Genomic DNA, 27,500 nt, shown 5'->3' with positions numbered 1-27,500 from the left:
ACGATGAACGTGTCCTGCTGGAGCAGTTTTCCCTGTGCCGTGATTTTGCCCTGAGGGGAGAGGGAGAGGCTGGCCTCAGCCGCTGGGACACCACCCAGGTCTTTGTGCAGTACTTAGCGCTTTGCTGAGACAGTGCTGAAGGCCTGGCCATGCCTGGCGCCATACCTCAAAGCCCTGCAGACGTCCCACATTCATCATGTCATTACAGCGCTTAGGAACAAAGCACATCACCTCCACTGCTTTCTGTTCCAGAGAGGGAGAGAGACAGGGAGAGAGAGAGAGAGAGAGAGAGAGAGAGAATGTCGGGGGGGAGTACTTTTGAAATATGTTGAAAAACATCTTAGTTGGGGCATTGTGTAAGAATGTATCCCAGAGAGATTTCGGCTTGAGTGATGACACTACAGTAGACAGAGTACATGGCGTTCTGTGAGGCTTCTCTTGGCCCCATGCACCAGTAAGAGGATACTTCTCACCCGGTGTTTTTTTTCCAACCTAAAATAAAACTACTGGAAAGTACAACTGCAGATTCATACCTCCAACTCCACTGTGTCCATTCCAGCCTTAGTGTAGTACTTTAAGAAATCCTGTCCAGAGAGGAACACAAAGCACGAATGAATACCAGTGTCAGGATTCCTGTCCATAGGCAGTGTTTACGTTTCGCCTGCGCGCTGACATGGAACCGAGATGACCTGGGATTTTTTTTTTGCAGGTCCAAGAACATTTGATAAATGCTGCACTAAGGATCGTGTCGAGCTCTGGAAGGGCTTGTCCAGGAGCTCTGTTGCGCTGGACAGACATACTCTTGTAGCTGTGGGCCAGGTCTGAACTGATTCTAGCAGGCCACATTAGTGTTCATAAGCATGAATGCGCTGTCTTTCTCATGAAATGTTTTCTAACAATGTGTTTGCTGCCCTCAACCTGCTCATTAGGGAGATGTGTGTGTGTGTGTGTGTGTGTGTCTGTGGGTGTGGGTGTGTGGGAGTGTGTGTGTGGGAGTGTGTGGGTGGGTGGGTGTGGGTGTGTGTGTGTGTGTCTGTGGGTGTGGGTGTGTGTGGGAGTGTGTGGGCGGGTGTGTGTGGGTGTGTGTGTGTGTGTCTGTGTGTGTGTGTGTGTGTGTGTGTGTGGTACTCTCACCTTCAGTAGTAGTTGGTACTTCATAATTCTCTGCACAGGCTTGATGAGGAGGTCATTCAGTTGCAACCTGTGACCAAGTTGCTGCTTCAGCTCCTACACACACACGCACACACGTGCACACACACACACACACACACACACACACACACACACACACACACACAATTAATATTAAATGCCATACAGTATCCATTACATTTCAAACACTATTATGTTACTAAAGTCATTCAGAAGGCCACATTGGTTGGTGACTCAGAAATCCAATCACACACCACAGCATCACACCAGCAATAAAATGAACAATTATACTGTCACAAACACATTAGTGGCTTTTAAAGCCAATGGTGCCACATCTCTCTTCTTCCTCTACTCTGGGGGCCGGGGTACATGTCTGTGGAGTCTGCACGAGGCACGCAGGCATGTTTGGTCAGGCCAACGGAGAGGATATCCACCGTGACCACAGCCAGCGTCTGAAGGGCCCCTTTGTAAAGGAGGCTCACCTCGAAGTAGGTGTCGATGTATTCCGACACGATGTGCTCTGACTTTGGCTTGTTCTGGCAGTACACCACATACATGTGAAGACGCCTCTCCTGGGGACAGAAAGACCAAAATACCGGAGGTGCGGTTGGAGTGGTTGTCACATCCTACCAGGGACACATCTGAACTGTGTGAACCTGCCCTACACTCGGCAGGCCAGGAGGAAAAGGAACACAGGCTCCATATAATACGATAAGTGGGCAAAACCAGAGGAAAGCTCAGCAGAGACTGAACAGGGCATGAGAATAATCAAAATACCATAAAGAAGATAAAGGGCTGTCCTTCAGAGAGAGTGCACCTGTGAAAGTAGGATGGCATTAGAACACTGGCCAGTCTCTGTGCAGCGTGAGCAGTGCACTGTGACTAGTAGGATAGAGAGGAAGACAGAAACAGAGATATACAAGGAGAAAGAGGAATAGGGAGAGAACAGAGCTACTCTAAGCTCTGAGTGAGAGAAAGAAGTGAGAAACAGTGAGAGGAAATAAGAAAGGTAAAGAGAAAGAGAGAAAAGAGATCAACTGAAGGAAGAGTGGAAGACAGTTTGTGTATTCAGCTAGTCTAGGCTCTAGTGCTGTAGACTGAACAGGAGATCATGTATTATTTAGGCATATTATCCAGAAGTTAACCAGATCCCAACGTCTCTTCCTTCTGTCAGATAGCCCTAGCGAACACATGGATGCACCATGCACACACGCACGCACACACACACGCACACACACACATACACACACACACACACACGCTCACACACACATACACACACACACAAACACGCTCACACGCACATACACACACACACACACACATACATACACGCACACACACGCTCACACATACATACACACGCTCACACACACATACACACACACACACACGCTCACACACACGCACGCACACACACACGCACACACACACATACACACACACACACACGCTCACACACACACACACGCACACACACACGCACACACACACGCTCACACACACGCTCACACACACACGCTCACACACACACACACACACGCACACACACACATACACACACACACACACGCTCACACACACATACACACACACACACACACACACACACGCTCACACACACACACACACACACACACGCTCACGCACACATACACGCACACACACACACGCGCACGCACACATACACGCACACACACACGCTCACGCACACATACACGCACACACACACACGCTCACACACACATACACGCACACACACACGCTCACGCACACACACACGCTCACACACACACACACACAGTGTTGCCTGAAGACAGCTCACACATGATGAGTAGGAAGAGAGCAGCTGTTTTTAAAAGAAAGGAAAAGATGGGGAAGCAGAGAAAGGAATGAGAGAAAAGTGAATTTTGGCCCTGTCTCCTCCCCTCTCCTCTCCTCTCCTCCCCTCTCCTCTCCTCTCCTCTCCTCTCCTCCCCTCTCTCCTCCCCTCTTCTCTCCTCTCCTCCCGTCTCCTCCCCTCTCCTCTCCTCTCCTCCCCTCCCCTCTCCTCCCCTCTCCTCTTCTCTCCTCTCTCCTCCCCTCACCTCTCCTCTCCTCTCTCCTCCCCTCTCTCCACCCCTCTCCTCTCCTCCTCACCTCTCCTCCCCTCTCCTCTCCTCCCTTCTCCCCTCTCCTCTCCTCTATATGCTCTCTTCTTTTCATTACAAATAGATGTGCCTGTCTGCTTGTTTTTGGAGTTTCACTCAGCTCTTAAACTTTTATTTAAAGGTACTTTATTCCCCTGAAGTTTTTTTTAAGTTAATTACCTCAACAGCTGTCTTATTAATATAATAACAGTGACGGAGGCAGGAGACAGAGTGCCACACTATAACTTTCCATATTGGAGTAACGCAATTTTAATTGACCACCCAAATCGTCTCCTCCCAGCACGTGCCAGTGATCAAGAAATTACACCAGCAAATTAGTGGAAACGTGAATCTATTAACTGTGTTCCTGCTTGCCAAGGTGTGGCCCTCCCTGTCCAGAGAGCAGGGTGGTTTCTGGGGAGATGTGTCTGCTGTGGGTCCTGGGTGTGGAGTGGCGTTCCGGAAATAGGCAAGCGTGAAACTGTGTGGTCATCCTGCCTCTTCTGTTTATTATTCCAGTTCTCACTCCTGGCCACTTTCGTCCACCTGTTTTTTCCTTCAGGCTTCCTGACTGCGCACGTCTTTTCAGAGGGGAGTCTGAGGAGTCATGTGTGCGCACACACATGCAGGAAAAAAACACATGCTTACATGCACACAAATAACACGGAGTATAAGTAACAGAGGGAGTGTGAGAGACAGAAATAGAACACAAATTCAGGAGGTGCCTGGAGAGGACGAATGAGGCTGGTGTGTGTTTTCTCAGATCTGTTTACTCCTTTACCCAAACACAGAGAGGAAGCCCAGCAGCTTGGCTGAACCTAGACTAGCACTCTGACACCCAGTGACAGCTAGAGTGAGAGAGAGAGAGAGAGCAGACAGAAGGAGAGAGACAGAGGGAGAGCAAGACAGCAAAATGGAAACAGACAGAAAGACCGGCATAAAGAGACGCAGACAGACAAAACGACAAAACGACAGATACACATGCAGAGAACCAGCCGGGGAAGACTCGGAGTGACGGCCAGACTCAGCGACGTACGTGTTTGATGAACAGCTGCGCCAACCTCTCAGGCTCCGCCACACACTTCTCCAGCTCACCCAGGAAATAACTGCGTGAGAAAATGAGAAGAAGAAAGAGTCAGATCAAATCACACACACACACACACACAGAGCACAGCCTGTAAAGAGCATTACTCTCACCAGCAGTAGGCTAGCTAGAGCAGTCCAGCTCGTCTCTGAGCACCAGCTCCGTGGTGGAGAACTGGTGACTCTCTCTCTCTCACTATAGCACAAATACACACACACACACACACATGCACACTCACACACACCCATACACACACTACCACAGAGCAATACATACTCTTTATGCCAGTCGTAGATCTGGTGTATGTTGCCAAAGACAATTTTATCTTTTCCCTTCATGTCTTCTGGCACTCCTTTAGTGCTCATAGTAGCCATATAACCCTGTGGGAGAGTCAAGAGATATGGTTGACACGACCTGTACCACACACACACACACACACACACACACACACACACACACACTGAATATAGACACGTGTCTGAAGCACAACGCTGGCGCTACTTACTCACAGCATCAAAACAGAGAAAGAAACTGAACATTCCAGTGCTGTCACCTACATGCCAAAGATTTACTGGAGTCGTAAAAGCACTGGCGCTCATGTCAGCTCAGATTTGTCATCCTTATAGAAATATTTTAGAAAATAGAAATTGTATGTAGAGAAACAAATCCACTGCCAATCCACGTCTGGCTGTTTCTGGAGTCACCCCGAAATGTTGTTTGTTCTTTTCATGCCTCGAGTGCTCCTAAATGACATCCCACAGTCCTGTGGGAGGCGCTATTATAGCAACACCCATATGCTGCCGTGGTAAACGTAACCTTATGTAACATGGAAACCACCAAAATACCAAAAACATTTCAAACGTAATAATTTTGCCTAGTACGATTTTTTTAATGAGTAATCAAATATCTACCTATATGTTAAGTGATCTTACATTATGATTAAATAATTTGACAGTGTACGCATCACGAACATTTTGCCTTTCTTGTGATCCTGTCTTACCTCCACGATGAGTCCCAGATCAACTACGTACAGCTTCTCTGTCTCGATCAGTTCTTTGAGAACATACCTGCAGGGTAGAGAAGTGAGAGAGGAAGAGGAGGGAGGAAGACGAGGACATCGGAGGCTGTCAGCGCTGCAGATGCTCCGTGAAAGGCTGCTTCCATTAGGCCGCCAGCCTCACGCTGTGGCCAGTATCACGGGAAAGGTTTAAACCCCTTCGTAAGAGGACTAGTATGAGGATACCACTGGGTTATACTCAGGATTACAACACGCTGGGGTCCCATACAGTACATTATAGCTAGGGTGGAACTATAATGTAAACTTTCATTTACAACACAATATGCTGAGTGAGTAGAAATAATAATCTTTATGGTCCAACCTTGATTTTCATGGGTTTAACTTTCATGGATTTGATTATTCGTTATTTTGCCTTTAATAAATGTGAATGTGTGTTTGTTGTTATTGCTTTGTGGCCTTCTGCAGAAACTTGTAGATGATGTGTGTAGACTAGGAATAGGAAAGAATGCAAAAAAAAAAAAAAAAGTTTAAAGCCACAGAAAAAGTCATAAATGAGTAAAACATATGAATTATTAATCTCTTTTTTTCATTTACCACCTTAAAAATTTAAACAAATTTATTACAAAAAGTTACATTTTCTAAAAGATTTCAGTCTGCTAAAGAAACGCAGACTACACAGTATGTTTGGAGATGCCATGTTCTCTGTGTTAAACACAGTCATCAGTATTAAGAGTTATGATTTGAGATATTTTTCCAATTATGTGGGGTTCCTGCACCCCTAACCCTGAATGTGGGGGGGTGCTGGTATTTATGTTATGGAGACTGAGTATGTGCAGAATGAGTACTGAGTGAGTCGAGAACATCAGCGTGTTATTACACAGTACTTTGTACACTGTGCAACTGTAGTAGCTGTGGCGCAGTGTGTAGTGATGCCTTATATTACTTAACGTGAAGGGCATCATCGCACATACATGCTCTTCTCTAAGGCACTCCTCTTCTCCTCTTCACTGTCTATAGTCATTGACGATTGGCTGGAGGTCTCATCCATCATCACAGAGCCGTTGTCTTCCACCTGTAGGATTGATTGGAACTTTTGTGGAGATGGATTTAAAAAAAACAAACAAACAAACAAAAAAAAACCATATGAAACAGTTATGAAATCAATTTAATGCTTGGCTGAGAAAGAGAGTGAAGTAGAGGCAGACAGAGAAAGAGAGATAGACAGAGAGAGAGAGACGGAGAGAGAGAGAGAGAGAGAGAGTGAGGGAAACAAAACACAAAGAGGGAAAAAGCTGAGCTCTTGTTTTGCTGTAATGGTGCACGTTGCCTAGGTGACAGGAGAGGAGTCAGGCTCTGTTGGTGACAATGACTAAATGATAAGAGGGATTCACTGCTTACCAATAACCATGACACCATTAAAGAGAGAGAAGGAGGCAATCACGCTATTACCACACAGCCTCAGCTGTTGCTTTCAACAGCGGCACTGCGTCTGCTGTTATTGGACCCTCCTGTAAGCACAACTGCTCAAGCTTCGGATGAGAAACGTGCATCTTGTTCTGCTGCGTAGCGTGCAGAGAGAGAGATGAAGTACTCTGAAGGTCCTGGCTTGTGTTGTTAACATACTTTTTCAAAGGCAGGCCGAGGGCATACACTAAACACCCGAGCTTCACGTTCAAAAAAGGCAAAGAAAATCATATAGCTAAACATCACACATGATGTAGAAAAAAGATGGCTGGCTCATGCAGAAACATCGGTAAGCAGCTACTGTTGACAGAAACAGTGAGCCAAGTTAACCAAACACAACTGCTGTGTTCAGGGTACAGAAAGTCCCTTAGTCAGCTGCTAAAGCCCTAATCCCCACGAAGTCATCCCATGCTTGCCTGCATCAGCCAATACACACAGAGCCAAAGCATCACCATATCCCCTGTCCTCATAGATAGATAGATAGATAGATAGATAGATAGATAGATAGATAGATAGATAGATAGACAGATAGATAGATAGATAGATAGATAGATAGATAGATAGATAGATAGATAGATAGATAGATAGATAGATAGATAGATAGATAGATAGATAGATAGATAGATAGATAGATCATTATAATCCATTATAATTCACAGTTAGATAAGGGTAAGTATATGTTGCACATGTACAAAACCATTTGCTGTATATACGGCAACAGAGTTTCGTATAGCATGAAAACAATAGTGGAAAACACACAGTGTGTGTTGGCTACCATGGTCCTGCTTGGCAGGTTCCAAGTTCTGGGGGATCTGGTGGCTGCGTCGGGGGAGGGTGGGGAGGGGGGCTAGTGGGTCCTGGAACTCTTACAGCAAGAGCCAACTAGATCTTTAAAGTCACTGCGCCTAATACGAAACACACTGAGATTCCTGCACTGATGCTGTGATGAGGAACACAGCTCTGCTCTCCCTCCCTGGGGTCTGACTCAATATTTCTCTCTGAGCTTTACTCTAAGAGGGGCCTCTGCCTGCAGCCTCCTGTTCTTCAGCCCTGGGGAAGCAGCACGCTGACTCATTCTGAAATGTTCTGAAACACTCTGAAATGTTCTGAATCATTCTGAAACGTTCTGAAACACTCTGAAATGTTCTGAATCATTCTGAAACGTTCTGAAACACTCTGAAATGTTTTGAAACATTCTGAAATGGTTTGGAGAAATTTGGATCACATTCACTTCTCCACTTTAACAGCCTGAACGTACAGGTTCAAACATACAGTTGGGGTGTGCTCACAGCTTAGAGCGACTCGCTGAATGGTTCTGTCTTGTGATGGTATTCAGTTCACATGAGAAAAAAGAACTGGGAAACAAACAAAAATCTTTATCAAGAGCAATTTTAAATGACTTTACTGTGTTGGTGCAAAACAGAAAAGACAGTTTAGAGTATATTGTGAGTAATGCTATAACCTGGGGCTGTGTGCGACATTATTTCAGACATTATTTCAGTCACAAAGGTGCAAACATATTGACAAATGTGTCATACTGTATTGCACTGTATTGTCTTCAGTGCAGTGCTGAGTTCTGCTGTACGTGTGCTGGCCTGTTTCGGTGCTCCCCTGCTCGGCTGACAGGTTTCCTGGCCACACTGCCTGCCTCTGATCACTTCCAGATGTTCTCCAGCTCGGTCCACTGGAGGGGACCCTCTTGCTCATGACCGGTCCCCCCCACTCCCACACCTGCATTTGCCTTGTTTTGCTAGCCAGGGGCCTGCTTTCTTAAAGGCTGGGATCAGGATTGTTGTGCTTCCTACAGGAAATCACGCTAAAGTTAGGTACGGCCAGGGGGGTCCGTCCCTACGTCGGCCACCACCTTGCCTTTGCTGGAAGCACGGGAAAAGCCAAGAGAATGAACGTGTCAGCAATCAGCACTGAAATAAAATATGCCATTCAGAAGCATTCAAGGAATCCCTCCTTTTGAATGAGAGAGCCAGACTGCCAGAGAGATTATATATTCATTCAGGAATTTTCCATTAGCCAGTAATGCAACCCTGGAGCCTGCGGTGCAGATCAGGTGAAGAGCCCCAAGACATCAGCGCCTGGTGTCACAAGAACAGCGTTGACGTGTGAACAACTGGTTATGCACCCGCTTTTACACACCTGCCAGGACACACCCGCTGGTGCACACCCGCTGGTGCACACCCACGGCGGAGAGAGGCAGCATAGTAGCACAAAGCAAGCAAGCCTTGATTATAGCAATTTACAGTAATATTGGAGAAATATGCATGTGAGCATGACCCAAGAGGCACTGTCCTGACTACCGTAATCCACTACACTCTCTCTCTCTCTCTCTCTCTCTCTCTCTCTCTCTCTCTCTCGCTTTCATTTCTGGGCCCATTTAATGTTCTGCTGAAAGGATATCCTAACCTTGTCCTCCTGTCTATAGCTGTCTCTTATGCTCTTCCTGGAATGTTAGCCAGTGTGGATTCAAGCTCAATGTGAAACCCCCTAAATCCCTGGTGTCGACTACCAAGCATTACCAAGTACAGCATACCACAGCACTATGGCATCAAAATCAGCCATTAGGCTTCTTCCCCTGTGTCAGATGAAGTCAGATGAAGTACATGGAGTACGTTTCATCATCGCATGCAGCCTGGCAACAAAATGCTCAACAGACGTGCCTTACCCACAGACACATACACACACCACATGATATCCACACTGGAAAGTCTAGAGGTGCGGCTTGAAAAAATAAATGCTTTAATGACTAACTGAACACAGGGCATGTGGGATAACGACTAGTAATCACTGAGTTCAAGATCTGAAACCCAGTGGAGCTGTCGTTCGGGTCCTTAAACTCCAGAGAAGGGAAGCAGAACGGGGCGCAAGCCGATCCTGAACCCTGCTAACTCATAACCTCACCGTAGCCTGACACGGTGATGAAATGACTGTGCCTCTCTCGGTGAGATAAGTGCACCATGTCTGACATAAAGATTTAAAGCTCATCTACTTATGTACACATAAACACAGACCATCGTTTTAATCTACAAGATTACTTTATTATGCTATCTGGCCCTGCTGGACATTGAGGTTATCAAGTGGTGATCACAAGGTTTAGATCAGGGAATTGCTGCAGTTCTGTATTTGGCTTTGAAGTTGCACCCCAGGTCATTGGCTGTTTTTTTAAGGTAGAGGTGCAGTTGATGCCTGTGATTGGTCAAGGGATGCTGTCATGCCTGTGAGACACATGGTGTGTGACTACACTTATTGGAAAAGGTTGTTTTGTGTTATGTCTGGAGCAGTGTTTGTTTTTACTTGGCTCTATGCGAAGAGTAGAAGATGTGTGAATGTGTGTGTATTTGTGTGTGTGTGTGTGTGTGTGTGTGTGTGTGTGTGTATGTGAGTGTGCATGCAAGGGTGTATGTGTGTACACAGAGCTCAGGTGGTGTGTTTGTTTATGTATGTGAGTGTGTGTGTTTGTGTGTGCGTAGTGGGAAGCGGGATGTGTTTGATCAGTGTGTGTTCTCACTCCCTGTAACAGGCAACCTGGCGACTAATGACCCAGCATTCTGTCCCATCTGGCTCTTCTCACACACTTCACTCTCCAGCACACATCAGTGCTTATGCAGCCCCTCACAGACCCCAGATCAGCTTGGCGTGCCTACATCTTTCTGTGAGACCATCTAAAGCAGGCAGGCCTGAGTTATGGAGATTCAGTGATAGCTGTATAGAATGACTCTCTCTCTCTCTCTCTCTCTCTCTCTCTCTCTCATTGGACTGACCTGCATGGAACCCAGTGAGGTCGTGACCTGTAAGGAATCAGCCGGTTCACTGTGGGACTGTACAAAGCCTGGAGCATCAAGTATATCATCCCTCCAGTCCTGCAAAGGATTACAGTCACAAACACACAAACACAAGTATTTCTATAAGCATCATACATTTTACCACATGCATCTCTTAGCACAGACATATTCCCTTAGTTTTAGCATAAGACTGTTTACATATTTTCTTAATGTACTATCTGAGATGGGAGACTGTAGACAAGAGTGGACGTGACCAGAGTGGACGTCCCCCTGGTCAGGAAGACAGATGCAAGCTGCAGGCTGGACCAGCAGGTGAGTGGCTAACTCAGCACGAGTCCACTCTCACTGCCTTATGAGAGACCGCGGGAGTGTGTGCGTGACCTGTGTGTGTGACCTGTGTATGTGACCTGTGCACTTTCTATATAATGGTGTGTGAAGGTCAGTGTTAGGCAGAGCTGTGGGGCACAACTGTGAAAATATTAGCTGAGCATCTGTACTGACAGACATGGCTGTTAATAGAACGCAATAACAGAAGGGTCGGTTCTCGACTACACTGTGATTAATACTAACACTGACATAAGGGTCTAATATATACTTTACTACACATGGTTGCAATACCAAAGTTATAATGCAGAGTATATTATATTACTATAATGTAGATTATATTACAATAAGGATCTAATGGTGAGAATATTACCATTAAGGTCTAACATAAGGATTTAATGTAATATGTAAATTCTACCATCATAAGGATTGGAAATAACATAACTAGCATAATAGTTTAATATTCATTCAGAAGTCTGACACAAGGGCCTACTCTAAAGTAGCATACTAAAGTAGAGTGTAACACAAGTATCTATGTAGATCACTGAACTGAACACAAAGATCTAATGTAGAATGGAGGAAGACAGAAGCCTGACATAGAATACGCTAACTCTAACATAAAGTACACTAACACTAACATAAAGTATACTAACACTAACATAGAATACGCTAACACAAACATAGTACACTAACACGAACATAGTACGCTAACACTAAAAGAGTACACTAACACTAACAGAGTACACTAACACTAACATAGAATACGCTAACACTAACATAAAGTACACTAACACTAACATAGTACACTAACACTAACAGAGTATGCTACACTAACATAAAGTACACTAACACTAACAGAGTACACTAACACTGACATAGAGTATACTAACACTAACAGAGTATACTAACACTAACAGAGCACGCTAACACTAACATAGCGTATGCTAACACTAACACACAGGAAGCTAACACTAACATAAAGTATGCAAACACTAACACAGTATGCTAACACCAACATAGTGTATGCTAACATTAAAATAGAGTATGCTAACACTAACATAGTGTATGCTAACACTAACATAGAGTACACTAACAAAGTACACTAAAATGAAGTATGCAAACACTAATACAGAATATGCTATCTCTAACATAGAGTTTTCTAAATCTAACAGTGTACTCTAATTCTAACATAGTGTACTCTAACATAGAATATACTCTAATGTAAACGAATGCTAAACTAATGCTAAAACTAACAGAATATACTAACTCGAATGTGGAGTACACTCTCTAATGTGGACTATACTAACTCTAATGTGGAGTACACTAACTCTAATTTAGTATAATTCATTATATACTTAATTAATTAAGTATAATTTAGTATAAGTAAGACTCAGGCTAAAGTGTTGTGCCTTGTGTCTCTCACCAGCTCCTTTTCTGTAATGGTGAAGTGCTCCTCCACTGCCCCGCCACCCCCCAACCCCTGGCAGGCCCTGCCTGGGGCAGAAGGGGGTTTGCCCTCCATCCTGTGCGCTGGCCGCTCGCCCTTGGACCTGGAGGCCGGGGTGACGGCCGGGGTGGCGCTGGTGCTCAGCTTCCGCACCGGATTGGTCAGCCACTTCTTCAGCGTGCTGACGGAACGGCGAGAACCAGGTGAGCTCGGTACTGAACCAGCCGACGTCTGTGGGGGCAGAGAGGCCACTGACGTGGAGATGCTGCCCTCACTACCCGCAGCCGAGTACGAGTCTACAGACACAGGCAGAGAAAAAAAGAAATGTTTATGACGAGCAGAAGAGGGGTGAAGAAAGAACGCTGTCATGTTTAAATCATGTTCCTGCTAATGAGCGGCCCGGGAATGAATTGCTAGCCATTCACGTCTGGTACGTGACTTAGATAGGTGACGCTCCCTATTCAGACAAACATTTCACATTTCCACAAGCTTTTGGCCTAAATCTATTAAGGCAGTCATACCCTTAGGAAGACCTAATGCCTAGAAAAATGGTTATCTGAGGAAGTAAAAGGCCTACAGTGAAGCTCTCCTCTTTAAGAAACGACTCCCATGTCTGCGATGGCTGAGAAGCTTCAGGATGTCTTGGCATCGCTACCTTGCTCAACAACAGACCCGTTGGCTGTCAGCCAACCAAGTTTGAGGACATCCGTTGGAATCATAATGTCCGTGTGATTAAAGTTTTTCATCGTAAAGCAGGCACTTCCTGTAACAACAGCCCTGTGTAGCTTATTTGTATATAAGGGTGTTGAAACTGCAGGCATCTCAGACAGGCCTGTTTACGAAACGCGCACTAGCTACAAATTCATGCTTGGAGCTCTGCTGACCATGCTTTTAAGGAGCTGACAGACAGGTTGCAGTCATTGCCTCAGAGTTGCTTTACAGTCTATTGTGCCTCTATGTGTTTTAATTGGTACAGATGCTCATTTTGTGATCTTCAATGACAGATGGTTAATATTAATGCCAGAAGGGTGGAATGCAGTAATAGCACAGGCAGTGAGCTCTTTGGGCAAATAACAAGCTTTAACATAGAGGGCTATCCATGTTTTTTCCAGCCTTGTCTGCCAGTTTCTTTCTAACTACGTTACTGGCACACATTTATGTACACACGCACACACACACCAACAAAAACAAACCATCACGTACATCTGCGTAACACTAAACAATAGCCACAGAGGAGCCATTGTTCTGTGTCTTATCACACTCTGGCATATGTGTACACTGTGTGTGTGTGTCTGTGGCTGTGAATGTGTATGTGTATGACGTACATGTTGTGTATGCGAGAGTGGCCATTGAAACGGGCACTGGTTACATGGAGGTGCACCCGACCTGTTCAGGGAGCACCCGAGTGAGCAGCACCGGTTGGCCAGGCTGCACTATGACCCAGAGGGGATAAATATAGTGCAGCTGAGGTTGTGAGTGCAGCCCTGGTGTCACAGGGACCCTGGGAAGGGAGCAGGGGCGATGTGTGCAGGAAGCACGCTGTCATCCTTGTCCACAGGAAAGGCCTCAAACAGAGTTTTTTTGTTTTTGTTTTCTCTCTCCACATCTCCTCATGCTGAAGCCTCTCTCCCTTTTCCTGCCTCTGTGCGGCAGCCATGTCCAGGGTTATCAGCGCACGGACAGCCTGCCTCGCTCACCCGCTCACCTCAACATCCACTCCGTCTCCGCCGGCCCCTGCCTGACCTCTGAGCTCAGCCCGCCAGACCTGCATCTCCATTCCTAAAGGACAAGCACGGCATGGCGCACGCAGGGGCTTCGGGGTCGAACCAGGAAGTGCACTGCTGTGGACAACGTCCAAGTCCAAGCGTATCTGTGACACTGCGGAAGCTCGGCCTGACATGGAAGTAGAGCGGACTCGCGGTGAAAGCACGCCCATTGCGAAAACCCCCTTCGTTCAGTGCCACTATATTTGTCCAGTCCTGCTTGCAAATTAATAACGTAGTAACCGAGCTGATTCCAGTCCAAGCGGGATTCAGAGGACATCTCAGGAGGGAGATTCCTGGCTGAGTGGCTTTCTGATGCCGTACTGTGAGTTGGCAGCAGACCATGTGAATGAGGTGGCAGACGAGCCAGAGTGGCTCCCGAGCGGGAGGTCGCTAAGGAACAGCCTAGTTTCTCTCACAGCATGATCTCCCTGAGCTTCTTCTCACTGTGATGAATTTAATTCAATGGCCAATTTTGAATTTGGTGGAAAGGAATGTTATGGAGGCTCAAGGGCTACACAGTGACCTTGTGGAATATGGAACAGACACCATTGTTTACAATATCCTTCACAAATCAATACTGATAGGCTATCAAACAATATGTTGTCCCTCACCTCACCCTGTAGTCACGTCAGGGTGACTTAAGACTCTCCCATTTATCAAGTTCACTGCAAACCAAGCAACAGAACTCGGAACAAAGCAACAGAACTCAGATGCCAAGGCACTCGACAGTTCGGAGAAAGCGATTCATCAGGGGTGTGTCCCGAAGTAAAGGCAGAAGGCTGCAGAGATGTCATGTGCCCCACTTTATAAGAGTGACTTCATGTGATTTGATAACTGCAGAACTGAGCTGCTAGGAGGAACTGGTTTACTATGACTCTGTCTGGGTGCCAGTCCTCATACAGTTTTTCATTCAGTCTTTCAAAAGAGTTTCGAACAGTGCCACTCTTAATACTTAGGGACAGATGAAAGTCAAGAAAGACACAAATAAACAGATATATGGAGGAAGAGGAATGGAGATTAGATAGAAATCATGTGAATATATGCGGACGTATTGGGTCTGTTTGCATGATGTCACCAAGCAATGTCCCTGTACTGTATAATGTCTATTCACAATACATAATGCCATTCATGTCTATCCAGTAAGAGCTTACGTAAGAGAAGGGCCATGGAGTTCAGTCCCTGCTGTTCACTTGTATGTGATTGGATTTAGGATCCTTGCCTCAAGGTCAACAAGTGTCTGCCTACCATACTGGTGATGGAGGTCCATGCCTTTAAGGCCCCATTGAAAAGAAAGGACATGAGAGTGTGTGTAAACCGAAAGCTTAGATGCATTTGACTTTGTCTTTGGTTCTCTCTCTCTCTCACACACACACACACACACACACACGCGCACACACACACGCTCAAAAGAAATTCCTGGCAGCTACATCCCTTCCCCCACCACCCACTCCAACACGCACACGCCCCCTCCTCCCCTGTGGTGATTCCCGGGAGCGTGTGTATGAGTACAGCACAACCAGAGGCTCATTTTCCTCAGCTACAAACATGTTAGGAAAGTGCAGCCATTAGATCAGCGTAAGGAGACCCAGGATGGCCGGAAGAATGGACAGGCGGAAGGAGGGCGGGTCTTCAAAGCAGAAAGAGGAGGGAAAGAGACGAAAGGAGTCGGAAGGAGACCTTGGACAAATGCAGGATGGTGGGTGGAGGAGCCGGACATGGAGTCAGGGAAGAATAACTCCAGCCTGCCCAAGACTGCGTCAGGGATGGCCAAACACAACAGCAGCAGCAGCAGTCAGAGGATTGCTGCAGAGAAGAGACACTCCCTCAGTGGGTGTGTGTTGTGGGGAGTCTGTAAAGGTCTGTAAAGGTCACGCAAGCATGCAGATAATTATGAGATCAAAGGCCTGGGGACTACTTGTTCTGGGAATGAGGAAGCACAGCTGCTTCTGGCACGCTCACACACTCACCCGCCAAGCCCCACTGCTGCGATTCACCCTCCGGCGCAGCCTCATCGCAGCGGCTCATACGAGATCCTCTGCCTCCTTCATCTTCTGCTGCTGAACGTCCCCAGTTTGTGATGTGAAAACATTGGTTTTCTCTTTGTGTATGAACATATTCTATCTGCTCTCTCTCTCCACACGCGAAGGTCCTGCCACAGGTTTTTTTCCTCTTTCCCTGTCCTACGGGCTGGAAAAATGTATCCAGACGTGTGTGAACCACACTGGGATTGAACTGGGCCAGTGACTCAGTGCCATGTTTGGTGAGCGGATCTGGAGGATCTGAACCTCTGCTGGGTTCAGGCCTGGCTCTGCCGTCCAGCTGTCGCTGAACACAGGACCACACGTGGCACGACTCATGGTATATACACACACGGTTACGGGTGCACACGCAAGCACATGCATCACTGGATGGCCTCATGCACATCACAGACAAAACACAAGTATCTCCTAAAAAACACAGAACTGTTTGAAAAAACAGCTAGCAGGATGCTTCTAAATATTGCTGCTTAAGTAAAGTATATGTTGAATTTGTTATTGAATGAAATCTTATTTAATGCAGAGGTGGTCTAACACCAAACGAGTGATATTTCAACTGCCACTCTATGCAGGCTGTAAGGATTTTGCTCTGATTCCTCCACGGCATGTCTGTCCATAACTGGGACGTCCATCTCTCTCTCCAGCACTCTTTAGAGTGGAGAGTGTGTGTGCGTTACGGAGATTAAAATGGAGCTCCACTCCGAGGCGGGTGGCCTCCGTCTACAGGCTGAGGGCTGGCAGCGACTCGATCCTCTAATGGCGTGCTTGAGAGCATAGACACATTACACTGATGCATTTTCCTAATGCAAGTGCAGCACCATTTAGGGGATTTGATAATTAACAGCTAAAAGTAAACGGTAGGCATATTAAGGTAATGCTGGGCACTCCCTCCGACTAAACTCTCTCTCTTTCTCTCTTCCTTGCATGCTGCTCCTCTCGCTCCCTCTCTGTCTACTGCTTTCTCACTAATATAGGATTTTCTCACTAATATAGGATGCTGAGCCATTAGCGTTCCCGGTCTGAGTCCAGACAGCTCAGGTAACAGAGCGGGTCGTGCCTCGGGAGTAGATCCTTTAAAGAACCTGGTCTTAGTTTCCCTTTATTGATTGTGCGGTGGGAAAACTCTGAAGCAGGCATACCATTCAAGGCAGGGTGCCGTCCGTAGCAGGGCAGGATTGTTCAGAGGGGAGGAGAGCCCATTCGTGTTCGGCCATCGGACCTGCAGAGCGCATGCTCACTCTCACACGCACGTGCACTGCTGTCTCCTGCTTTCTCGAGGAGAGCAAACAGCCACGCGCCAAGACACAGACGTCCCACGGGCTCGAGTCCACGCGGCGGTCATGTGGAGCGTGGACTAACACCCAGAGTCTCACAGCACCTCCTCGGGCATGTCCTCTTAGATGCAGCTCTCAACTCAGCCTGAGTCTGACTCAGCTCCCCCAAGCATTACGAAGAGCGTCTTTGTGCCGGTACGGCCCACACCAACCCCTCAATCCCTCCTTTCTCTCTCTCCATAGCACAGGTTTCTAGCTCCAACCCTCAGATTACATTTCACCTGCTCAGAGAAAACGGTGCTGTGCCCCGAGGTTTATGCTCTCAGCCATATTTGGGGATTTGATCCTGTGCAGGCTTTTTTAAACATTTTTTAGTTAATGAGCACTGACTGTAGGCTGTTCCCTCTTTCAGCCTCAACACCCCCTGTGGCTGTGGCAGGGCTCTTCCAGCAAATAAACCACCCCCCCACCCCCTCCACCAGCGCAGAGACACTGAGCTGAACAGCCACCCGGCTGAACAGCTGCAGCCTCATGGGAAACCTGGGAATGTCAAGGACCTAATGCAGCTGAACTAATGCAGCCTCCAGCAATTAGTGGGTTCTTTGTGTTTGCTTTCCACCTAAGTGTGTGGCAAGGTGTGATCGCAGGGCACGAGGACTCGGGGAAGGGAAAGAGATGGGAGGAGACAGGGAAAGGCATCCTGGATGTGTTTATCTATGCTGGAGCAGTTGGGGAAGGAGAGAGAGTCTGGCCACACTTACGTACAAACAAATACATACCCACACACACATGCACATGCACACACTCACACAGACTTTTCATTAGGGCATAATCAAGAAGGCATTGATGGTACACCACATAGCATTTCTAAAGCACTGATCATACTCTTACATTCAATATTAATGTGTACAGACCCAGTACAAGCGATATAAATCATCTGGCAGATGCCTGATCTAATGTAGCTCCAGCCCTCGGGTCATTACGTAAGTGGGCTGAGATCTGAGACCTGCTGCCTGATACGCTGTGAGCAGCAGAAGTGATTACGGGGTGATGGTGAGAAGCCACAGGCAGTAAGTGAAGAACCACCAGCACACGGAGGGTCTGGCGGCCCCTCCCCCACCCGCTCTCCCAGGCTGCCTCGCGGGACTCTCCCGTCTTCCGGACTGAAAAAGCAGAGAAGTAGCAGGATTTGCTCCTCCATAAGAGATGGATTAGGAATGCAGAGGCAACCATCTTGGACGTGCAAACACACGCACACGCACACGCACACGTACACATATACACACAAGATAGGACATCTTGAGATAGATGTAAATAAACACACAAACATACTGAGAGGGTCAGAAAAAGCAGAGACAAATCGCACACAGTTTACAGAGTGAAAGCTTTTAGAATGTTTCACAGTGAGATGGAACCTACTGTGCAGCTAAAGACACCATATCCTGCTCTGCCTAATTCTTTCAGTCAGAAAGGTGTGTGTGTGTGTGTGTGTGTGTGTGTGTGTGTGTGTGTCTTCTCCAGCCCCATCACACTGAAGACTCCCACTGTTTGACACATGAGAGCTCTTTGAGTGGACCAGGGCGTGTGTTTTAGCCTGCAGTCGGGGGCTCCTTCAGCCGGCATTGACGTCCTCCTGCACAACCTCATTTGGGCACCGCCTACAGCCGGTGCAGGTATCAGGCAAACACTGAAGGGTGCTCTGTGCTCTGAAGACTCCAGCCCTTCTATAATCTGATGGACTGCCAGCATTTGGAGCATTTGGAGTATTCTGGCTGATGACAGTCTGTGACATTCCCAGACAGTGAGAAGAAAGCGAAGACGCTGCTGGGTCTTCTTGGGTCTTTTTGGGTCTTATTGGGTCTTCTTGGGTCTTTTTGGGTCTTATTGGGTCTGCCGCTGTGGCAGGGGAGCTAAACAGTGCGGCCCCGAGCCGGGGGCGGAGCCATGTGGCGCCGGTCTGGAAGACAAACTACTGCAGGCCAAGAACAGTGGCTTCTCCGAGCCACTCGCTACCCGGGAAAACTGTGCCCACATAACCACTGGAACCATGGCCGATCACCACAATCCCAAAGCACACCTCCCCGCGCCTCCCAGGGTTAGCAGACCAAACCCAGGCTGCTGACATGCTATACCAAGGGGAGGAGGAGTGGAAATTACAGCTCACACACACACACACACGCACACTCACACACACTCACACACACACTCATCAGCGAGCTCTTCCTAATGATGGGGAGAGTTAGTGATTGGCAGCCAGTGGAGAGGACACTGAACCCGAAAACCTCTTCAGGGGCCGCTTGAAGAAAGACCAAACCTCCGATTAGTCTTATTTACCTTACATTTGGTCTGGGAAAGTACAGTGTGGAATACTGATCGCGTATGTGCATTTGTGGGTAGCAGGCAAGCATATTTGAGGGTGCTGGGCCATGATTGTGTGTGTGTGTGTGTGCTTCTCGACCAGATGATTTGGTTCCAGAACAATCGTGCCCACATCCCAGGCAGTCTATGCAGTGCAGTCTGGGCACACACCCCGATGATGAAGAGATGGCCCTGGCCTGGCCTGGCCACGCGCTGCCTCCTGCATGCAGTTCATCACCCAAACACAAGGCTTCTGAGCCAAGACTCAGACCCTGGCAGGGCAGTGCGCTTGCTTACCTACTAGCTAGAGTAGCTCCAGGCTCCAGGAGCGCTGCAGGTGCTGACACTAATCCGAGAGCAGCACTTCCTTCTCAGACTTCACCTTGGAGAGCCGCACAAAGCTCTGGTTTTCATTGTCCTCTTAAAGCTCTGGACACCGAATGGGAGTGAGGCATGCGGTGTGTTATGCAGAGGCTGGTTTAACATGCGCCCGGGTCAGCACACGCCAGATGTGCCTCAGGTATTAGGCATCTGTTTATTCCACATCTCAAACTCACATTTTTATTCTTCCCCATGATTCCCCACTCTTTCTAAGGCAGATTGCCATAGCAACTAAGCCCACGGGGAGGCGAGTGAGGGATGTCCGCGCAAAAGAAGTCAGAAAGACACGTAATGCACAAACATACACGCGCGCACAGACACACACACACACACACACACACACACACACACACATGCACATGAGTGCTAGAAGCTGGGTAGGTGCAGCTTTGCGATTTCACACTAACATCAGATCCACTCACACTGTTTCCACTCACACTGACATCAGATCCACAGTGCTCACTGGGTGTCTCCACTCACACTGACTCCAGCCTGTGTGCATTATGCTCATTTTCCAACAGCAATTTGCTGAAAGAGCCATTTTCAGTTTTCCTTACACTACAGAAAATATGTTCTCCACAACATTTAGCCAAGTCAGTTCACAGCGCAGTCAGTTCACACCCAGGCAAAGCTAGGCAGAAAGGCACTCTGGCACCTACGCACCAGTATATGCATGCATTTAGATTTGTATCAAGATTAAAAGATGTTCATCTCAACACTTCTCAGTAACACGGTTACATAAGCAGGTAATTCCCTCCCTCATCAGAAATCAGCCAATTGATTTTCATTCATATGCTCTGGCCACACCCACTCTCAAAACCCTTCACCCTTTTTTTCTTTCTGTTCCATCACTGAAGCTTCAAACAGGTCTGAGAGGCTGAGGAGAACATCCCCTTATCATGGAGGAAATATTTGCCAGGACTCACTTCCAGTGAGTCCTGGTGGAGGGGGAGGGGGATTGTGGGCTCACAGGGAGTGTTGAAAACCTCAGGCCCATATACACACCCCGAAAGGTCACAGAGAGTGTACACTAGTGGAATCTTCCTAGGTCTGCGCGAGTAGTGACTATTTTTAAGTCACTCACGGGAAAGTTTATGTGTGCTGAGGGGGGTGGGGGGTGAGCTGAAGATGGACCCAGAGGATGAGGAGTTCACACGGGGTCACTGCATACCTTTTATTTCTCTTTTTTTCTAAAGAAGGTATGGAATGCACTGCTACGTTTAATAAGTCAAGCCCTCATTCTTGTACACTCTCACAAACACAAGCTCTTGCGCTGGGAAGAAGACAACAGATCAGGAGTTATATCAGGGGGAGGGACTGGTCTGGAAGAGGTGAGAAAGAGAGAGAGAGAGAGAGAGAGAGAGAGAGAGAGAGAGAGAGAGAGAGAGAGAGGGAGGGGGAATGAAATATGGCTGCAGGGAAGCAAAGGTGAATTGAGTAGAGGGGTTATTACAACCAGCTGCAGGATGGAGATTAATAAAGCTCAGCGGAGACAAAGGGAGACAGAGGCAGACAGAGGCAGACAGAGGGAGACAAAGAAGGACAGAGGGAGACACAGGAGGACAGAGGAGGACAGAGGGAGACAGAGGGAGACAGAGGGAGACACAGGAGGACAGAGGGAGACAGAGGAGGACAGAGGGAGACAAAGGAGGACAGAGGGAGACAGAGGGAGACAAAGGAGGACAGAGGGAGACAGAGGAGGACAGAGGGAGACAGAGGGAGACACAGGAGGACAGAGGAGGACAGAGGGAGACAGAGGGAGACACAGGAGGACAGAGGGAGACAGAGGGAGACACAGGAGGACAGAGGGAGACAGAAGAAGACAGGAAGACAGAGGAGGATAAAAGGAGACAGAGGAGGACAGAGGAATCTTTATGCTCCACTTGATGAGCACAACTGTGGCTCTTTCTTCATCCTACTGGAGGAGCTGCGTGTATGTCTGGAGCGGAAACATATCCGATAGACGTGTCAGGAAAAGAGTGTGTATGAGGGGGGACTGGGGTCCTGTGTTAAAAATATCTCTCACTACTGACCAGTCCAGCTACCTCACACACACACACACACAAGCACATACTTTAGTTTTAGTATCTTTGACTGAGATCTTAAAAATGGATGACAGAGAGAGAGGAGAGTTCCAGGAGATGTTCCACACAGCCATTGGCTACAATCACGTCGCCCTCCACAGCCCCAAACACACAACACCACTTGTTACTTTTTGAAAATAGACAATTGTGATTTTAAGTGCACAGTCTTCCATCTGACAGAAAGAATCCTGTGGAGAATAGCTCCTCAGGGATCAGGGCAGGAGAGCAGATGGCAGGCTTTTAGTGCATGAAGTGAATCCAGTTACTGTGAAGTAATTAACTCATTTTTCCGTTACTTATTCATTTCCTAATTTACCTCTCTGTGTGTGTGTGTGTGTGTCTCACCCTCGTTTCTGTGTGCCAGCTCATTACATGCCTGAGTTCAGTCACAGATCCCTGCCTAGCAGGAGAGAAGCAGCAGGAGACACCGTACAAATAAAGACTGAGAGGCAGCAGAGCACAGGGGCAGCTGGACTGAGGGCAGCACACTCCTCACAAGCCAAATAAATGATAGTAGGGGAGAGTGAAAGCCCCTCTGACTCATCTCAAATCTGTTTTTTTTTCTATGTTTAAACAAGCCTTGTGCAAGAGAGAGAGAGAGAGGGAGGGAGAGAGAGAGAGAGAGGGAGGGAGAGAGAGAGAGAGAGGGAGGGAGAGAGAGAGAGAGAACAGGGGCTGTAGTCTGTGATTACCTCCTACCTCACAGGTACAGCCCCTAGGCAGGGAATTGGAGAGAGAGTGGGAGAAGATGCAGGTAAAAATGGAGGTCCAAGCAGGAGGGGTTACGAGGCGTTAACTTTCAGACACACCGCAGCCAATGAAAGCAAAGCCCTACAATAGGAGTTAACATGGCTGAGTCCTCCATCGTCCCCTATTCACGCTCTATCTATCTTCCTACCACAGGCGGTGTGCTTGAGAGTGGTAGCACCTGCTCCCATAGACACACACAAACACACACACACACACACACACACACACACACACATAATCTCCTTCACAAATTCGGTCTTCTGGCAGATTAGGTTTGGGCTGTCTTTTCTTTTTATATACCATGGAATGTACATGGGGCTTTGCAATGCTAAAAACTGCAATATGGCGGCAAACGCGATAAACTAGCACAGAGTGGTACTGACCCCCTCTTAAAAGCTGCCGCAGAGACAGTCACACGTACACTGGGGTCATTAACATGTCATCCCTGCTGCCACAGATGGGCCAACATTTATGAGGCTCTAAATTCCTAGATTTCATTAATGTGAAGTGCTGCTTCAGAGTGGCCATTTTACTTCCTGGATGGAGCAGTGCAATCTGTAGAATCACATGTATATAACCCAGCTGTGCCAGGTCAGACTGCTAAGAACTTCAGGCATTCTCTGAATAGCAAGCAAACCATTAACACTGATGATTTCAAAAACGATTCAAATGCAAGCCTTTTTCAGACAGAAAGAAAGACTGTCAGGGTCAGCCCTTTAGAAGTCGACAGGTCAATAAGAGACATGTCATAAGTGATCACGCTCCTCTGCTCCCCTACAGCTCCCTGGCCGGCTGCTGAGAGAGAAGGAGCAAGGTGCATGCTGTAACCCCCACCCTTTGTCTTTCTCGTCTTGTGCGCAAGCGTGTTTACTTCCTGAGGTGAAGCTTGGCTTCCTGTTGTGGCGAGGTCTGAGCTGGCGGCTGAAATGATGTGTGCTCCCTCGACAATTACAGAGTGTACACTTTCAGCTTTCTTTCTTTCTTTCTCTCCCTCACATTTTCTTTCTGTCTGTCTCATTTCTTCCCTGCACACCTATTGTTTGTCCATGGCCAGAAGTACCATGTTGCAAGGAAGCACCTTGTCCAAAAGTGCTATTTCAAGTTTCATTCAAAAAAATCAGTGTCTTGTACTGTAACGCCTGGGGATTGTGGTCTTGAGTCCAGCAGACTTCAACCATCCAATCAAAAAATACGTGTCCGTGTAGCCTCACACACACAGACTCGTACAAGCCAGCGGCTCATCGATATTGATCTGTTACAGACGTAGATGCCCAGGTACCTGGTGTGATCTCCAGGCCATGGAAGCACAGCTACCTTAACTGGCATTGACTGGAAGGATGGGAACTGGGGAAGGGTCTGTGATATGCCCAGAGGTCATCAGGAGAGAGCCGAGGGACAGCGTACTGTCCATTCCTGCTGTAAATGGGCGACATCTCCAACTGCAGTGCAGATAAAACCGGAAGGCACTGCTGCATAATTCCGACGTACAGTATGTAAGACGGGAAGGTCTGACACATCAGGAAGTGTGACACGCAACATAGCAGCGGGACACGGAAGCATAGCGTCATGTGGGGAACTCCTCCGGAGTGAAATAACGTTCGGGAGACGATTCTGCTCCCAGAAACGTGACTCCTGCGTGGTCTCGTTTATCATCTCACCACAGCTGATGAGTACACAGATGAGGGCGGCCAAGCTGGGAACATGAGCCAGATCCAGTCAGGACCGCCCCAGACCGTTTCTGCCATAAACACAAACAAGGAACTGGCTCCATGTGCCTGTGTGTGTGTGTGTGTGTGTGTGTGTCTGTGTGTGTGTGTCTGTGTCTGTGTTTGTGTGTGTGTGTGTGTGTGTGTGTGTGTGTCTGTGTGTCTGTGTGTCTGTGTGTCTGTGTGCCTGTCTGTGTGTCTGTGTGTGTGTGTGTGTGCGTGCGTGTGTCTGTGTCTGTGTGTGTCTATGTCTGTGTGTGTGTGTGTGTGTGTGCGCGTGTGTGTGCGTGTCTGTGTGTGTCTGTGTCTGTGTGTGTGTCTGTGTGTCTGTGTGCCTGTATGTGTGTCTGTGTGTCTGTGTGCCTGTGTCTGTGTGTGTGTGTGTGTGTGTCTGTGTGTCTGTGTGTGTGTGTGTGTGTCTGTGTGTCTGTGTCTGTGTGTGTGTCTGTGTGTCTGTGTCTGTGTGTGTCTGTGTGCCTGTATGTGTGTCTGTGTGTGTGTGTGTGTCTGTGTGTCTGTGTGTGTGTGTGTCTGTGTGTGTGTGTCTGTGTGTGTGTGTGTGTCTGTGTGTGTGTGTCTGTGTGTGTGCGTGTGTCTGTGTGTGTGTTTGTGTCTGTGCGTGTGTGTGCGTGTCTGTGTCTGTGTGTCTGTGTGTGTCTGTGTGTGTCTGTGTGTGTCTGTGTGCGTGCGTGTGTGTGTGTGTGTCTGTGTCTGTGTGTGTGTCTGTGTGTGTCTGTGTCTGTGTGTGTGTCTGTGTGTGTGTGTGTGTGTGTGTGCGCGCGTGTGTGCGTGTGCGTGTGTGTGCGTGTGCGTGTGTGTGTGCGTGCGTGTGTGTGTGCGCGTGTGCGTGTGGGAGTGTGGGGAGGACGAGACGAGCCAGGCGCATGCCTGACCCAGGCTGGACTCCTCCATCTGCAGAGAGAGCACATTAGCAAGCACAGCGGTGCAAGCTGAAGAGCTCCTCTCATGCCACACCACTCCATGTGTTTAGTTTGTTTCCTTTTTTCCAGGACCTAAGTAAACATTTAGCCCTTATTCAAGCATGATTAAACACTCTTAAATAAACCAAGCAGATATACCCTCCTCTATCACGGAGAACATGGCTTAGGTGCCGAACAGATGACAAGCAGTCCACAAGGCCAGACAGAACAGGGGAAAACAACTGCAGGTGTGGCGCTCTCTGTGGGCGGTCTGTTAGGGCTGAGCTATAGGGCCTTGCGGTATTTGCAGTATTTTCACAATACTGTTGTGATTCTAAATTGCGATTATGCCCTATATGTTACACTTCATGGATTATGCTACAAATATACACCAAGCATAACTGAAGAACATCAACTGAGATCATTGTAGCAGTTGATATTATTGTTACTAAAAGCGTATAAAGTAATAAAATCACATTGTAAATCATAAGACTCTTGTTAGAAATATTTTTTTGTTGTTAGTAAAGTGTAATTACAGCCATGGCTCATGCTGTTTGGAACTGCATGCTTTCTAAATTGCAATTTCAATAGGAAATCAATAACACATTTAACCCTAGAGAGCAGTAATTGCTTTTGTTCTCTCAGAGAATCAACCCCTCTCCCCCATAGACCCGACCCCTCTCCCCCATAAACCCGACCCCTCTCCCCATAGACCCGACCCCTCTTCCCATAGACCCGACCCCTCTCCCCCATAGACCCGACCCCTCTCCCCCTTAGACCCGACCCCTCTCCCCCATAGACCCGACCCCTCTCCCCCTTAGACCCGGCCCCTCTCCCCCATAGACCCGACCCCTCTTCCCATAGACCCGACCCCTCTCCCACTTAGACCCGACCCCTCTCCCCCATAGACCCGACCCCTCTTCCCATAGACCCGACCCCTCTCCCCCTTAGACCCGACCCCTCTCCCCCATAGACCCGACCCCTCTCCCCCTTAGACCCGACCCCTCTTCCCATAGACCCGACCCCTCTCCCCCATAGACCCGACCCCTCTCCCCCTTAGACCCGACCCCTCTCCCCCATAGACCCGACCCCTCTCCCCCTTAGACCCGACCCCTCTCCCCCATAGACCTGAGCCCTCTCCCCCTTAGACCCGACCCCTCTTCCCCATAGACCTGACCCCTCTTCCCATAGACACAAACCCTCTCCCTGTAGACCTAACCCAACCCATATGAGCCCATGACCTCTAGGCCCATACCCTCTCACCCATAGAGCCTGGATTGTGTGTAGGCCCCAGAGAAAATAGTAGTGTGCTGCTACTTTTAGAATACTCTTTAAGTTCACACCATCACTGCTCAGCATATCCTCATAGGCTTTGTTGTAAAGCAAGTGGGGAGTTATTAACCAGCCAAAAAACAGGAACACACACAGGAACACACAACTCCTCGGTTAAAACAACCAATTGGTCATGAGTTCACTTCCCACCATACTATCTGAGCTTTTTCAGAGTTTGTAATGTAATGCATGTGTTCTGCCCCAGCACAGGCAGAAGATGTGTTTGGTGAGCACAGGAGACTAAACCGTCCCCTCCCCATCTCAACTATTCCCAAGCCATACCACACACACAGCGGTCACCACGGAGTTTGGCAGCAGGGGAGATAGGGAGCACCAGCCAAGCGATGCTAGCAGACAAACACACGTGTGCTATACACCTCTGGATTCACTCCAGGGCTAGCAGACAAACACGTGTGCTATACACCTCTGGATTCACTGCAGGGCTAGCAGACATACACACGTGTGCTACACACCTCTGGAT

General features: G+C 47.9%; 1 protein-coding gene across 3 annotated transcripts in view; it reads right to left on the bottom strand.

Moving 5' to 3' along the window:
* Positions 1-27,500, bottom strand: part of arhgef25a (Rho guanine nucleotide exchange factor (GEF) 25a) — a 50,460-nt gene that overhangs the window by 7,816 nt on the left and 15,144 nt on the right. For all 3 annotated transcript variants that reach the window (XM_035522444.1, XM_035522443.1, XM_035522445.1), the window contains 11 exons: positions 12,389-12,708; positions 10,621-10,719; positions 6,355-6,455; positions 5,366-5,432; positions 4,642-4,745; positions 4,318-4,387; positions 1,635-1,724; positions 1,135-1,227; positions 534-584; positions 166-243; positions 1-50 (listed from right to left, as the gene is read on the bottom strand). The exon at positions 1-50 is cut by the window's left edge and continues 142 nt beyond it. In XM_035522444.1, coding sequence (XP_035378337.1) covers positions 1-50; positions 166-243; positions 534-584; positions 1,135-1,227; positions 1,635-1,724; positions 4,318-4,387; positions 4,642-4,745; positions 5,366-5,432; positions 6,355-6,455; positions 10,621-10,719; positions 12,389-12,708 — 1,123 coding nt within the window. The remainder of the gene's footprint in view (positions 51-165; positions 244-533; positions 585-1,134; positions 1,228-1,634; positions 1,725-4,317; positions 4,388-4,641; positions 4,746-5,365; positions 5,433-6,354; positions 6,456-10,620; positions 10,720-12,388; positions 12,709-27,500) is intronic.

The sequence above is a fragment of the Electrophorus electricus genome, chromosome 24 (genome assembly GCF_013358815.1).
Source record: "Electrophorus electricus isolate fEleEle1 chromosome 24, fEleEle1.pri, whole genome shotgun sequence".
Taxonomy (NCBI): Eukaryota; Metazoa; Chordata; class Actinopteri; order Gymnotiformes; family Gymnotidae; genus Electrophorus; species Electrophorus electricus.
The sequence above is the reverse complement of the archived record's forward strand: the minus strand, read 5'-3'. Positions and strand labels throughout refer to the sequence as shown.